Source organism: Ursus americanus, chromosome 25 (assembly GCF_024610735.1).
Source record: "Ursus americanus isolate L20-20 chromosome 25, mUrsAme1.1.p, whole genome shotgun sequence".
NCBI lineage: Eukaryota > Metazoa > Chordata > Mammalia > Carnivora > Ursidae > Ursus > Ursus americanus.
This window is the reverse complement of record NC_142151.1, coordinates 26593779-26610480: the sequence shown is the minus strand read 5'-3', so window position 1 is coordinate 26610480 and position 16702 is coordinate 26593779. Positions and strand designations below refer to the sequence as shown.

At 35.4% G+C, this 16702-nt stretch overlaps 1 protein-coding gene across 5 annotated transcripts in view; it reads right to left on the bottom strand.

The window, feature by feature from the left end:
* Positions 1 to 16702, bottom strand: part of MRPS35 (mitochondrial ribosomal protein S35) — a 57756-nt gene that overhangs the window by 32980 nt on the left and 8074 nt on the right. For 4 of the 5 annotated variants that reach the window (XR_015721661.1, XM_045811754.2, XM_087855727.1 and 1 more), the window contains exons 4-6: positions 14044 to 14104; positions 6045 to 6184; positions 52 to 161 (exon numbers count right to left, since the gene is read on the bottom strand). Coding sequence is in view for 4 of the 5 variants with exons in the window: in XM_045811754.2 (XP_045667710.2) it covers positions 52 to 161; positions 6045 to 6184; positions 14044 to 14104 (311 nt within the window). In the remaining variant the exon portion in view is untranslated. The remainder of the gene's footprint in view (positions 1 to 51; positions 162 to 6044; positions 6185 to 14043; positions 14105 to 16702) is intronic. The other variant, XM_087855726.1, reaches the window with a different exon arrangement.

Below are 16702 nucleotides of genomic sequence, written 5' to 3'. Positions count from 1 at the left end.
CTGGAAGACAATAAAACAACACAATGACCAATCTGTTGAACTTTTCTTTACCTGTCTGTTCTGATGGTAAGTTTATCTGTAGTCTTGCAGTATCGCTCTCCCACAAGTTTAATAAGTTTCTTCTTTGCATGATCATCTAAATTCAAATTGGAAAGTTTAACCTTAAAAATACAAGAAAAAGTTATTTGAAAATAATTATTTCAGATACTTTGTTTAGTGGGGAAAAAAAAAAACCCAGTAGCAATATTATTTATATTAACGTTAAACTAACCAAAAAGAAAACTTTTGCAACCCTGCACACTTGTCTATATAGAGTTAGCAACTGGCATGCATTATGAAGCCTGATCTTACTCATGGAAAAAAAGGAGAGGGGGAGTAAACTGTTTCGAGTTCTTTGAAAGTTTTGGTCATTAGCACCTTTCCTGAAAAAGCCATAACAAGTCTCTCAAATAAATGAAATTACAGCTTATGAGTAGCACTACGAATTAAACTCAATTAGTATTAGTAAAGCTGGACCATAAGAATAAATGGATAAAACAAAAAGGCTTTAAGATATTTCTACCATGCAATTATGAGACCCTTATCATTGCAACTAGTTTAGGGGTATTTATTTTAAAAGGTACAGATATCTCATGGAGGCTGGAATATAGCATTCATGAAGGATCTAAACATTTGAAATAATTCAGCTTAACATTTCTCAAAATGTTAATACTAGTCCCAGCGGCTGCCAAGAAGAATTATTTCTCTAAAAAGGCTATTTCTGTTGACTACATTCAGAAAGTACAGAGTTAAATTGGGTGTTCTATAGAATAGAAAGATTTCTTAGAAGAGGTAATATGCTAATGAGCATTCTGAAATTCAAGATGCAGGGTTCTCATGTAACAATTCCCAAATTTATTTGACCTCATATTCTATTTTTCAAGGCACGGTTCATGGAATTAGTCTTCCTTAAAATATATTTTGGGAAATGCTGGACTACATGAAGACACCTTTTAATTTGCAGAGAATTATGGCATGGGCTGAGGGTATCTAAAAGATGACTAGGCTTGACACAGAGAAATAGGTTAGATACTAGAATACAGTTAAACAAGGTAAACCACAGACTGTTTTTCCATCAACAGCATTATGAACAAGAAAGATCCATAATTATACGAAGAAAAAAAAGGCTAAATAAGATTTTAAAATCATATCCACTTCTCTCTAGCTTCAATAACCCTGCACTTCCCTCAAGATATTATAGCATAAGAGCTTGTTTATTTTCCCATTTTTCCCACTAGACTGCAAACCCTTGAGGGTAAGAATGTATCTGTCCTATTTTTGGCGATGGCCTAGCACTTAAAGAACATATGACCTGTATTTGCTAATTGAACACATAAATGAAAAAAAAGAAATGATACATTATTTTTTTAAGCACTGTGAATTTTTATTTGAACTACAGAAAAATATAGGAAATAAACAAATAAATAAAAATACACTTTTAAAGAACATCCGCAGGAAAAACTTTGACTATTAAGTATCGACCCCACAGAACAGTCCTATGTGCAGGCAGTGCAAATTACCACAGTCCCCCGAAAAGAACATGTATCAACAACCAGGTTAGCAGCTTGAGGGATAAAGTAAGAAATTTTACGATAATTCTGATTATTAACAATAAGAATTACTTATAAGAAGATAGTGAAATTAATCTACATTATAATTATAAAAATATTTGTACATATGCATGCATACAGATACAGTACAGAGAAAGAACAGTTTTTACATTAGAAAAGCGAGAATTGAATGATTTTTTCCTTTTAAAACTCCCTTCAATGTAATCATGTTCAACAATAAATTTAAAAATTTACCATTTAAAAAATTTAAGTGTTCTAGTTTTTATGTAAGAAGTAGTAAAAAAATGGCAGTAACTGCTTTAAAACTTACATTCACATTAACATTTTAATGTTCAAAAATTATATAGTGTTTATGCCAGAAACTCGTGAAGTATTTTAGAAAGAGCTATGTAGTACACTCACGCCACCTGCTAGCACTCCAAGGCACTGCAAAATTGTAGTCTTTAACCTAGACTAAGTAGTCTGACTCTGAAGTTAAGCAGCATTCACTACCATTCTTTTTCCAAAATTCAAAAGAATCCCTGGACTTTTCTTTTTTCAAGTTGCTATATTTTAAAGAATCAATACTGTACTATTAACATTATTCGCAAAACGACACTGACATTTCAAATCATAGGAGGTCATGGTTATATGTATGTATTTTCAAATGCCCATATTTAAGAGCTACATAAACTGAGAAATGTCTAATTGTGTGAAATAGCTTCTCTATTTAGAAGCACAGGACAGTTAGTTAAAGGACTATAGTTATATACAAAAGACAGGACCTGGGTTTGATTTCTAGATTTGCTACTTTATTTGCTAAGTGACCTTAAACAAATCATTTGATCTTACTGTTCCGGCATTTACAAAACAGAAAGGACACCAGAGGATTTTTGTCAGGAATAAACAAGAATAAATAGAAGAAACCATTTTTAAAGAAAAGTCCTACACAAATATTGTTATTTTTAATTCTGAACTACCTTTATGACTATCAAGAAAAATATGATACCATCTTTCTTTCTCTGAATTTAAAAATTTGAGTATCTCTTTATACAATACTTCATAATATTTGACTGGCTTCACAATATTAATTTAAATCATGCCAGGGGGTGCCTGGGTGGCTCAGTCTGTTAAGCACCTGACTCTTGATTTTGGCTCAGGTCATGATCTTGGGGTCTTGCGATCAAGCCCCACATTGGGCTCTGCGCTGGGCATGGAGACTACTTGGGATTCTCTCTCTCTCCTTCCCCACTCCCCCAAAAATAGAAGGTAAGTCATGCCGAATGCACATGCTTTAGTCCCACTGTTTTACCTACTTTTACCCTTGAACTACATAACACCATTCAGGACACCACCACTGAGCTTCAACCGTCAGTGGGTAGTCAGTGGGTAGTCCCCCAAGTCCAAGAAGGGCAGACGTGAATCAGGAGAAAAAGAACACAAAGAAGTGATGACGGTATCACATGGTGGCATAAGACATAAGGGAGACAAGAGAGGATGGTGGCCTGATATAGTAAGTGGTATCTTGTGGTACACTTCAAATAACAAAATCGGATTATTTTTACGTAAAATAAAATAAGCAAACAGAACAAGAAGGGAACTAGATGTCTATTCTGGTACTGAAGACTAAGGCCCACAAAAGTAAGGCAAAAATCTACATTCCCTGATTCTGAGCTCAGAGATTTTTTTTATCACCTAACATAGAGCTCAACAATAGTTGGTTGTTATTATTATCATTATTATTAAAAAGAGGCAACATTTACTAAGTTATTAAATATGTATCAAGTATTAATTACCCCTAGGTACTTAAAAAAATTTTTTTTTACTTTTAGGTAATCTCTACACCCAACATGGGGCTCAAACTCACATCCCTGAGATCAAGAGTCACGTGCTCCTTCGACGGAACCAGCCAGGCACCTCACTCCCTAGGTACTTTATAGTAATCTGTGGAATGTCGGCCAAGCAGAATTTTAAGTTTTTTTTCCTTTTATCTAGATTTTCTAAAATTTATACAGTAAACATGTATTGTCTTTTGTGATTTTAAATATTTTCAATCTCTCTAAACACACATATTGCTATATTTAAACTATTATAGAGAATAAAAAAAGGCTGACAAGCTTCATAAATTTATTTCATAAAGAAGGCACGATCCTGTTACGAAAACCCAGCAAAGACAGAAAATTAAAAATCAAACACTGATGTATCCCTGAAAAATTTCTAGAAATTAAAGCTTATCTATTTGTTACCTCATAGTGTAAAAATGGTTGCAGGGACTGTCAACATATTTTTGCAGTCCACATGGAATGTTGTTATTTTTTTTAAAGATTTTATTTGAGAGAGGGAGGGAGGGAGAGAGAAAGCACACATGCGCAGAGGGAGGGCTAAAAGGTACAGTACAGAAAGAAAGGAAAAAAGAGTACTTTTATAGTGAAGAAAACAAGCAAATAGTACCTCAGCCAGGTGATCAAGGCTTCATCATTAGTAATGGCATGTTAGAAGCCTCTACCTTGCTATGATGTGATGAAAATGGCACTTTACTGGTGAGGTTTTCCTCCCAAAAATACATACCAGTCTAAGCATGAGAAGAACATCAAACAAATCTAAAATGAAGTATATTGCAGAAAATACATAACTAGTACTTCCCAAAACTGTCAAGGTCACCAAAAACAAGGAAATTCTGAGAAACCAACACAGCCAAGAGGTGCCTAAAGAAATCTGAATAGGGGCTCCTGAGTGGCTCAGTTGGTTAAGCATCTGCCGCTGGCTCAGATCAGGATCCCAGGGTCGAGCCTGGTGTCAAAACAGGGCTCCCTGATAGCAGAGAGCCTGTTTCTCCCTCTCCCAGAGCCCCCTCAACTCATGTTCTCTTTTGTGCGTTTTCTCTCTCAAATAAATAAATAAAATCTTTAAAAAGAAAATCTGAATAAAGTATGAACATGTATCAATACTGGCTCAGTTCAGTTATAATAAATGTACCACAATAATAAAGATGTTAACATAAGAAATTTGGTGTGAAATATAGGGGGATTCTGTGAACTATTCCTGAAATTTTTTGTAAATCTAAAACTTTTTTACTTAAAAAAAAAAAAAAACCATCACGTAAGTGCTCTATGACTGCTGTATGAGAAAGCCATGCCATGTGGATCAAGACTCTTACTGGAGGAAACTAACAGTGGTTTCAAATACTAACTTGGAAGTTGCTACAACACGACACTTGGAACTGCAATGGTATGTGGCATGCTCTTGATGAGTAAGAGCAGGGATTTAATGTTTCTCCAAAGCAACATGAGATGAGGACAAACAATCCTCAATAAAATGCTAACAAAGCAAATCCGCAGGAAAGTAAAAGCATGATGTACTATGAAATAATAAGGGTTCCCAACGCTTCAGTCCTTGAAAACCTAACAATATAATTCGTTACTACAATAATTCGAAGAAAATAATTTCAAAAATGCTATAGGAATAGGACACATTATTAACATAATAGAGCTAGTATCTCAAACTGAATTCCAATTTATACTTAAAGGCTAAAAACCAGAGGCATACGCATTGAAGTACAGAACAGCATAAGGGACTACATAAACATTATTTTAGAAAATTTCATCTAATGAAAAAGACAAAAAGAAAAGAAAAAAACAAGCTATAGATATTTAACAAGAGGAATTAAAATCACTATTATTTATCATTTATTTCCTAAGAAATCTCTGAAAGAGTTAACAAAAAGCCCAAACATTCAGATTTTGGTCTCTTATTATGCATAAATGTTCACCCCCAGCCTCAAACACTCTCTTGGCACAGAACAGACCCTGATTTACATGTTATTCTATGTAGCCATTAAAAATAATATTAAAGAGGGGCACCTGGCTGGCTCAGTCAGTAGAGCATGTGACTACTGATCTTGGGATTGTGAGTTCGAGCCCCACACATTACTTAAAAACAATAAAAAAAAAATTAAAATAGTATTAAAGAGTGGTAACTTTGTATGGTGACAATGGTAACTACACTTATCATAGTGAGTATTTTGTAATGTATATAAATGTCACTAGGTTGTACACCTGGAATTAATATAATAATGTATGTCAACTATACTTCAATAAAAAATCAATGTTTAATAACCTTACAAAATTTTTAATTCATATTGTTAAATAAAAAAGAGCATATAACTAATCAAATATAATGTCATCCTATTAATATACACAAAGAATGACTATATATATGTATATATAGACTATATATATTTAGTATATATGTGTGTGTCTATGTGTGTGTGTGTATATATATATATATATAGTCAAGGTTATTTATAAGTGGTAGAATTATAGGCGATTTTATTAATACTTCAAAACTTTCGTATTTCCCAAATTTTCTATGATAAGATCAGTTTTATGATCATACATACAAAATGTTATTTTGAAAAAATATAATAATTCTTATTTTAAAAAACATATTTCTTACCCTTAAGGTTACTACTCGGGCTCTGGGGTTTCTAATAGATGGTCCTGCTGAAACATAATCCATTGTGTCAATTTCAATGGGAAAATGCTTCTCGCATTTCTCATCACTGTCCAGTGCAGCTGGCCACTCAGTGCAGAAATCTGAGAATTAAAAAAAATTATCTCAAGTATAGTTTTGCCAAGTAAATTCTCACTGCAATGTGCACTATCAGACAAAATCAAATCATTGAGGGAGATGACTCTCGAGTTACATGAAATGAAAGAACAGACTCTCTTCTGCACTTTACAATCACATCATCATCCTTTATCCCTTTTCTTTTTAGATGAATCCTAATTAAGGAATGTAATTAAATGAATGATTTAGATAGCCTGGGTTTGGTGGGGAGCAGTAAGTTTGGTTAAAAGGGAACTATGACTTGATGGAGGCTTATTATAGCTTTGCACATACCTGTTATGGGACAGTTTAATTCCCCCTCACCAACTAAAACCAAACAGTTCATAGTGCTCAGAGCATTACTGTTTTTGAAAAAAGCAGCAGTTAATAGTAATTCATTCCCAAATGAAAGTTACTAAAGGTCTACTGAAGGGAAGTGAAAGCTCTGAAAAAGCTCTTAGAAGAAAGTGAGATATGGTCCACATTCTCTCAGAAACTGAGTTGAACAGGGCCTCTAACTGAACAGGTAGAAATGTCTAGGACATTATTAAATGGATCCTTACAGTAATTCATGTTTCCTCTCTATGGCTTCTGCGCCAATGAGGGTAAATGGAAAGAGGAACAGACTTGTCCTCATATTCAGGCAAGACAACTAGCTTAGAGGGGTGGGACTGGCTCTAGAACTGGGGCACAAGAGGAAGTTCAAGCACTGTGAACAAGAATGCAGAGCACCATCTATCTCCACAGCACAGAGATATAAACTCAGGCCTGGGGGGGGGGCGGGTAGGGGAGAGAGGACTTAAAAGGGAAAGAGCTCCCGTCCTACAGCTATCTGTATTGGGGGACTCCTTAAGTAAGTAGCTGATTTCATTTTGCCCTATTCCTATGAAGTTAGCGTGATAGAGGGCTCTCAGCCTGAGATGCAAAGTTCTGGCACTATCAGGTTCCCCTCCATGGAAATTTCACTCCCTCAAAACCCCATTCTAAGACTACCTAAAAGTAATCTGTTTCTTAGGTCAAACACATTAAACCTCACAGGGTCTGTGCTTTCTCCAAAAAGCACAACTGCAGGAGAGGCTGGTCACAAGCACAGGCATATGTGGGAACTCTTCCACGTGACGATTTAAGGGACAGTTAAAGGTACTCTGTCAATAACATTCCTAACAATTTGCTTATAGTAGGTACTATATTTAGCTCCCACTTAGGCTTTAATATCAGTCAGCAAAATGTCACTCTGGGTTACAGAAACTCTCCAAGTTCTGCAACTAAATATATGTTAGCAAATTAAGTATAGCTCACACCATTCCCTAAACACCCTGCTTAAGAGAGCAATACTCACAGACTTTGAGGGGAAAGAGGTATCTCCGCAATTAAGAACATTCTGACATTTAAATAAAATGAAAAGAGCATGATTACTGAAGTTCAATTTCATTCCCATCATGGAATATTTCCAGTATCCTGCACTATAAGAGGCAACACTGCCAAGCACTTTATAAGAGAGACTAGTTTGGAGAATTTTATAAGTTCTTGGGTTTGTACTGAGTCTTTTATTTTTTATAACTTTGAATAAGTCATTTCAATAACCAGATGATAATTACAACTTTTAAATTACCGGATTATATGTCTAAAAAACACAGCCAACTGGAAAGTACATAATAGACCCCTATTCATCTGATAGGTAGAGCAATAGACTAGACTTCGGAAGACCTTGGTTTTTACTTAACTTCTACCACTGATTATTAAAGTTTGGGTAAATTACCTAACTTTCCTGCGCTTCAGATTTTCCACTTGCAAGTTAGATATAAAATCTGAACTGACCTACTTTGAAAGAAAATTGAGAAGAAATATTTTAAAAGCCTTCGAGTTATTTGGAAGATACCATCTAAATCTAGAAGCTGGCAAAAGTGTAAAGACAAAATTAAAGAAAGATTAAAGCACTTACTTAAATACTTAAAATATAATGCTACTCTTCTGAATGTGCTATATGAAAGCCTTTAAGAATTATGAATTATTTTAGAAATATCTCATTAGAAAGCCCAGTTTCTAGATTATAAATGCATATTTAAAAATAATGTTTAAAAAGGAGAAAAATGAGATTTATCACGGTGTAATGCATTCCTTAACTGGCTTCACAAGGGATCAAATAGTGATACATGCTTTGTGCCAAACAGGGCACAAATTTGGAACAGTGATCAGCGTCAGTCTATCACCAGGCACCAATGAAAATAAAACATACAATCCAAAAGGATAGAAATGCATCCTACTATCCCAAAAAGAAGACCACATACATGAAAGGAGATAAGAGAGATTGCTCTTTCCTCACTTCAAGAGTAAGGACATTCTTCCTACTTTTTAAGACTTCTTTATCTCTTCCTTATGATGTTTTTCAAAAAAAGGCCCTTCCAAAAGCTCAAATTTTATCATAATCATGATCACTATACTATTTCTCCTTCCAGCATCATGAGGCTGCCTGTGAAGGGTTATTTTAGATTTCATTTTCTTTCCTGAAAAGCCTTAACAAGTGTACTGAGCATTTATATCTCCTTTTTTAATTAGCATGAATTTAAGAATTCACCCAAAGGTACTAACTCTTGAATTAAACTACACAACCAATCACTAACAGCTGTGAACCTAAAACAATTCCAATGTCCTTCTGTATGTAGTCCAATGCAAATCAGATCAGAAATTGAGTGGGAATATGTACACGTGTGAAAACACGCATAAAACTATGGGAAAAAAAAGTTCTTTGCCTTTACCTCTGTGCATGTGGGAAGGAGAAAGAATAAGTGAGTGAGGGGTGTCTGGGACGCCCCGGTTAAGCATCTGACTCTGGTTTTGGCTCAGGTCTTGATCTCAGGTTCCTGAGATCTAACCTCTTTGGGGCTCTGGGCTCAGCGCCAAGTCTGCTTGAGGTTCTCTTTCATTCTCTTTCCCCTCTGCACTCTCTCTCAAATAAACAAATAAATCTTTAAAAAAAGAGTGAGTGAAATCTGATTATATCTAGGAATCAATAAATATTGTTCAAATTCAATAAATTTAGAACTAGAGATATAGTCATGGGCTGGTGATTACTTCCATCTTACATATGTATATGAAAAAAATATATATACACTAATATAACTATACATATGTAAAATATATAGAAAGAATATATAATAAATATTATATAGAAAGAGACTGTATGGAAAAATAAGCAAATATACTCTCAGCAAATAATTATCAGACCTAAACAATGATTAAAAAAGAACCACTTCTGAAATGAGGGGCCAGGTGGGAAAGGAGAAATTTTCTAAGACTACTGCTTTTCACCATCAGCTTTTCTGCTACTTGATGTTACCACATCCATGTATCACTATGAAGTTCTTATTTTAAACAATTTCTTCAAGATAACTCTCTGCAAAGTATCCCATTACTGACTCCACTGATTATTGTACTCAGCATCTTTCTACATTATCTTCAGTTTGGATTATACTGATTTGTATCTATTGGCAACACTGCAATATTTTCTTCAGTCTTTTTATGTATGTGCTATCTATAATGCAACAAGTAAGTCCCTAACCTACCTGAACAAGGACTATGATTTCTGGTTCTATTTATTATTCATAGCCACTTGTAGAATAGTCTGCAAAAAAAAAAAAAAAAAAAAGAACTTGCAGATTTGACATCTTAACAATTCACTGAAAACTTGAAAATTTTTCTAAAAAGAGAAACTAGCAATGACTCAGAATATAAGGCGATTTAATATATTAAAAATGAGGTTTTGTTTCTCCATCTTTATTGAGATATGGTTGACATAAAACAGTAAGTTTAAGGTATACAATATGTTGATTAGATGTATTTATGTATACTGCAAAATGATTACAATCATAACACTAGCTAAGACCAGTGTCACATAATTACCATTTCTTTTTGTGGTAAGAATATTTAAGATCTATTCTCTTAGCAACTTTCAGTTTGTAACACAGTATTAATAACTATAGTCACTATTCTGTACGTTAGATCCCCAGAACTTATCATAAAACTGGAAGTTTGTATTCTTTCACCAACATCTCCCTTCTCCCCCCCTTTCAGCCCCTAGTATTCTGAGTTCAGCTTTTTTAGATTTCACAGGTAAGTGAAATCATAACCTAATTGTCTTTCTCTTATTTTGTTTAGCATAATGCCCTCAAGGCCCATCTATATTGTCAAAAATGGCAGGACATCCTTCCTTCTCATAACTAAATAATATTAAACACACACACCACTTCTTTATCTAATCACCAACTTAGATCTTTTCCATTTCTTGGTTGTATTAAATAATGCTGCAGTGAACACAGGAGTATAGATATTTCTTCAATACCATGTTTTCATTTCTTTTGAATGTATACATCCAGAAGTGTGATTGCTGTATCACACGTGTAGTTTTTTAAGGAACAGTTCTAATTTTTTAAGGAGCCTCCATACTGTATTCCATAGTGGCTATACCAATTTACATCCCCAGCCAACAGTACAAAAAGGTTTCCCTTTTCTCCACATCTTCACCAATACTCAGTATCTCCTGCCTTCTTGATGATAGCCATTTCTAGCAGGTGAGAAGTAATAGCTCCTTGTGGTTTTGATTTGCACTAATCCTTCCATGATTAGTGATGTGGAGCATCTTTTCATGTGTCCACTGACGATCTGTATGTCTTCTTTGGAAAGATGTCTATTCAAGTCCTCTGCCCATTTTTTAATCAAATTATTTGGATTATTTTAGTGTGAGCTATGTAAGTTTTGTATATTTTATATACCCCTTATTAGATATATCATTCGCAAATACCTTCTCCCATTTAGTATGTTACCTTTTCATTTTGTTTATGGTTTCCTTCATCGTGCAAAAGCTTTTTACTTTGGTGGTCTCAAAAGTTTATTTTTGCTTTTATTTCCCATCCCAAGGAGACATATCAAGAAAAACAGTGCTAAGACCAATGTCGAAGAAATAACTGCCTATGTTTTCTTTAAGCAGTTTTATGATTTCAGGTCCACATATATTTCTTTAATCCATTCTGAGTTTATTTTTGTGTCTGGCATAAAAGAGTGGTACAGTTTCATTCGTTTGCATAAAGCTGCCCCAATTTCCCAGCATTGTTTACTGAAGAGACTGTCTTTTCCCCACTGAATATTCTTGCCTCCTTTGTCATAGAAGAATTGACCATATAAGCATGGGCTTATTTCTGGGCTATCCTGTTCCATTGATCTATGTGTCTATTTTTGTGCTGGTATCATATTGTTTTGATTACTATAGCTTGTAGTATATCTTGAAATCTGAGACTGTGATACGTTCAATCTTTCTCAAGATTGCTTTGGCTATTCAGGGACTTTTGTGGTTCCATACAAATTTTAGGATTCTTCCTTCTAGTTCTGTGAAAAATGCTGTTGGTATTTTGATAGGGATTATATTCAATCTGTAGTTTGCTTTGGGTAATATGAACATTTTAGCAACATTAATTCTTCTAATCCTCTGCTTATTTTCTAATTGGATTGTGTGGGATTTTTTGCTATTGAGTTGTATGAATTCTTTATGTATTTTGGAATATTAACCTCTGACCCGAGGTTTGCAAATATTTTCTCCCATTCTGTAGGCTGCCCTTTCCTTTTGTCAATGGTTTTCTTTGCTGTGCAGCTTTATAGTTTGATGCAGTTCCACCTGTTTATTTTTGTTTTTATTGCCTTTGCTATTGGTATCAAATCCAAAAATCACTGCAAAGACTTACGTCAAGGAGTTTACTGCTTATGTTTACTCTAATTCTGTTTTGTTAATATGATATAGTACACAGACTGATTTTTATGTTGGACGATCCCTGCATCCCTGAAATAAATCCCACTTGATCTGACATGATCCTTTTAACGTACTGTTGAATTTGGTTTAGTAATACTTTGTTGAGAATTTTTATATAAACGTTAATCAAGAAATTTGGCCTGTAATACTTTGCTTGTAGTATCGTTGTCTGGTTTTGGTCATCAGGGTAATGCTGGCCTCACAAAATGAGCTTGAAAGTGTTCCCTCCTCTTCCTTTTTAGGAAGAATTCTTTTTAAAATATTTATTGATTTGAGAGAGAGAGAGAGAGCACAAGTTGAGAGGGGCAGGGAGGAGGAACAGAGGGAGAGGAATAAGCAGATACCCCGATAAACAGGGACCCCAATGCAGGGCTTGATCCCAGGACCCTGGGATTACGACCTAAGTGGAAGGCAGACGCTTAACTGACTGAGCCACTCTGGCATCCCTTTTTTGGAAGAATTTGAGAAATATTGGTACTATCTCTTTAAATGATTAGAATTTGCCTGTCAAGCCATCTGATCTTGGATTTTTTTGTTGTTTTGTTGGGAGTTTTTTTTTTTTTTTTAAAGATTTTATTTATTTATTTGACAGAGAGAGACAGCCAGCGAGAGAGGGAACACAAGCAGGGGGAGTGGGAGAGGAAGAAGCAGGCTCCCAGCAGAGGAGCCTGACATGGGGCTCGATCCCAGGACCCTGGGATCATGTCCTGAGCCGAAGGCAGACGCTTAATGGCTGAGCCACCCAGACGCCCCTGTTGGGAGGTTCTTGATTACTGATTCAACCTCCTTACTAGTAATGGGTCTGTTCAGATTTTCTATTTCTTTTAGGATTTTATTTATTTATCTGAGAGAGAGTGAGAGAGCAGGAGAGTGGGGTGAAGGGCAGAGGGAGAAGCAGACTCCCCGCTGAGCAAGGAGCCCAAGGCAGGACTCGATCCTGGGACTCCGGGATCGTGACCCGAGTGGAAGGCAGACACCTAACCAACTGAGCCACCCAGGCATCCCAGATTTTCTTTCTTCACGATTCAGTCTTGGTAGGTTGAATTTATCCATTTCTTCTAGCCTGCCAAATTAATTGGCATGTAATTGTTCATAGTGGTTCCTTATGATTCTTTATTTTTCTGAGGAATCAATTACAATGTCTCCTCTTTCATTTACAATTTTGAGTCCTCTCCTTTTTCCTGATGTTTCTAAAGACTTGCATATATTGTTTATCTCTTCAAATAACCAGCTTTTAGTTTTGTTCATTTCTTTTGCCTTTTTAGTCTGTATTTCCACTCTAATCTTTGTTATTTCCTTCCTTCTACTAACTTTGGGCTTAGTTCTTCTTTTTCTAGTTCCTTGAGGTGTATACTGAGCTATTTATTTGAGATCCCGTTTTTCTTAATGTACACTATCAACTTTCCTCTTAGAACTGTTTTTGTTGCATCGCGTAAGTTTTGGTATGTTGCTTCCATTTTTAATTGTCTCAAGATTTTTTTAACTTTTGACTTTTTTCCTAGAATCAATGGTTGTTTAGGGACATGATGTTCAATCTCCATGTATTTGTTAATTTTCCAGTTTTCTTCTTGTAATAGATTTCTAGTTTTATACCACTGTGATCAGAAAAGTTGCCTGATATGACTTCAGTATTTTAAAATTTGTTAAGATTTGTCTTTTGGCCTAACATAGGATGTGTCCTGGAGAATATTTCATGTGTGCTTGAGAAGAATCTGTATTCTGCTTCTTTTGGATGGAATGTTATGTAAACATCTGTTAAACCCATCCAGTCTAACATATAGTTTGCATCCAGTGTTTCCTTACTGATCTTCTGTCTGGAGGAGCTATCTATTATTGAAAATGGTGTACTGAAGTCCCCTACTATTGTATTGCCACGTTTCTCCCCTCAGTTCTGTTAGTATTTGCTGTATACATTTAGGTGTTCCTATCTTAGGTGCATAAACATTTACAAATGTTATATCCTCTTGTAAACTGGCCCCTTTATCATTAGAAATGAAATTCTTATGTTCAAAGTCAACATTAAGTTCATATACTAAAACAACCACTTACCTTTAAGAGCTTCGCAGTGCTTTTTAATTGCTACAGGAGTTAAATGCAGAAAATTGGGGATCTAAAATAGAGAAATGTAAAGGATAAATTAGCCTACTGTCTCAAAAACATAAAAAAGAATTTCTTCATAAAACTAAATCCTAAGCACAACAAACCTTATAATAAATAAAATCTAGTTTTTACAATATTAATTCTACATCACATGTGTTATGAATTCAATAAATGAATTCCTTGAAATATAGATTCATGATGTATCTCGTGATGACCATCACAGGGAAAAAAATAAATGTTATTGTTATAGTACTCTTCCTGCCACAAATCTACAGGTATACATGTTTTCCTTATAAAACTAAAAGCACTTAGGGGCGCCTGGGTGGCACAGCGGTTAAGCGTCTGCCTTCGGCTCAGGGCGTGATCCCGGCGTTATGGGATCGAGCCCCACATCAGGCTCCTCTGCTAGGAGCCTGCTTCTTCCTCTCCCACTCCCCCTGCTTGTGTTCCCTCTCTCGCTGGCTGTCTCTATCTCTGTTAAATAAATAAATAAAATCTTAAAAAAAAAAACAAAAAAAAAAAAACCCAAAAAACTAAAAGCACTTAAGGACACAGATTATTGTTTAATCATCCTAATTTCCCTGGAATACAAAAAGAAATAAAAACTATTCAAGATCCTACAGTCTTAATACTTTGGTTAACACCTTTTTAGGCATCTCTTTAAAAAAGAGATACATGTATACAGTTTTACATAAATGGATTCATACTGTTCTAGAAACTGTTTTTTAAAGATTTATTTGAGAGAAAGAGAGCACGTGGGGCAGAGGGAGAGGGAGAGGGAATCTCAAGCAGACTCCGCACTGAGTGTGGAGCCCAATGTAGGGCTTGATCTCACAACCCTGAAATCATGACCTGAGCTGAAAGCAGGAGTCAGACGCTCAAACGACTGTGCTACCCAGGCACCCCTAAATGAAGTTCTCTTCTTTCACTTAAAGAAAAGATTAGTTTCCTCAATGTTGGTTTTATTATATCTCTTGAAACTTCCAGATTTCCAAATTTCATTTACCCATCTCTAGCAGCAGACAACTCCTTCTTCTCCATGTTATCATCTCATTATTCACCATCATCTTTGAGCAAAATTTTTTTTGTTTTACAAGACTGTCATATATATGCTAAGTGAAATAAGTCAGAAAAAGACAAATACTATATGATTTTACTTTATGTGGAACCTAAAAAACAAAATAAATGAAAAGAAGAAACAGACCCACAAATACAAAGAACAAACTGATGGTGGCCAAAGGGAAGGGGCATGGGGGAATGGGAGAAATGGGAGGAGAGGAATGGGAAATACAGGCTTCCAGTTCTGGAATGAGTAAGTCATAGGGATAAAAGGTAGAGCATAGAAAATTAAGTCAACGGAAAGTGTCTGTTCATATCTTCTGACCATTTTTTGATTTGATTATTTGTTTCTCACGTATTGAGTTTGAGAAGTTTGTTATAGATCTTGGATACCAGTCTTTAATCTGTAGTGTCATTTGCAAGTATCTTCTCCCATTCCGTGGGCTGCCTCTTAATTTTTTTGACTGTTTCCTTTGCTGTGCAGAAGCTTTTTATCTTGATGAAGTCCCACAAGTTCATTTTTTCTTTTGTTTCCCTTGCCTTTGGAGACGTGTCATGAAAGAAGTTGCTGTGACCAATGTCGAAAAGGTTACAGCCTATGTTCTCCTCTATGATTTTGATGGATTCCTGTCTCACATCTAGGTCTTTCATCCATTTGGAGTTTATCTTTGTGTATGGTGTGAGAGAGTGGTCAAGTTTCGTTCTTTTGCATACAGCTGTCCAATTTCCCCAGCACCATTTATTGAAGAGACTGTCTTCTTTCCACTGGATATTTTTTCCTGCTTTGTCAAAGATTAGTTGCCCATAAAGTCAAGGGTCCATTTCTGGAGTCTCTATTCTGTTCCACTGGTCTATGTGTCTGTTTTTGTGCCAGTACCACACTGTCTTAGGGATCATAGCTTTATAGTATAGCTTGAAATCCAGCAACGTGATGCCCCCAGCTTTGTTTTTCCTATTCAACATTTCCTTGGTGATTCGGGGCCTTTCCTGGTTCCACACAAATTTAAGGGCCATTTGTTCCAGCTCTTTGAAAAATGTCATTGGTATTTTGATCAGGATGGCATTGAAAGTGTAGATTGCTCTGGGTAGCATAGACATTTAACTATGTTTATTCTGATCCATGAGCATGGAATGTTTTTCCATCTTTTGTGTCTTCTTCAATGTCGTTCAAGAGTGATCTGTAGTTTCTAGAATATAGATCCTTTACCTCTCTGGTTAAGTTAATTCTGAGATATCGTATGATTTTTGGTGCCATTGTAGATGGAATCAATTCCCTAATTTCTCTTTCTTCAGTCTCATTGTTCATGTATAGAAAAGCAACTGATTTCTGAGCATTGATTTTGTACCCGGACACATTACTGAATTGTTCTATAAGTTCTAGTAATTTGGGGGTGGAGTCTTTAGGTTTTCCATATAGAGTATCATGTCATCTGCGAAGAGAGACAGTTTGACTTCTTCTTTGCCGATATGAATACCTTTTCCAATGAAGACATACAAATGGCTAACAGACACATGAAAAAATGTTCAAAATCATTAGCCATCAGGGAAA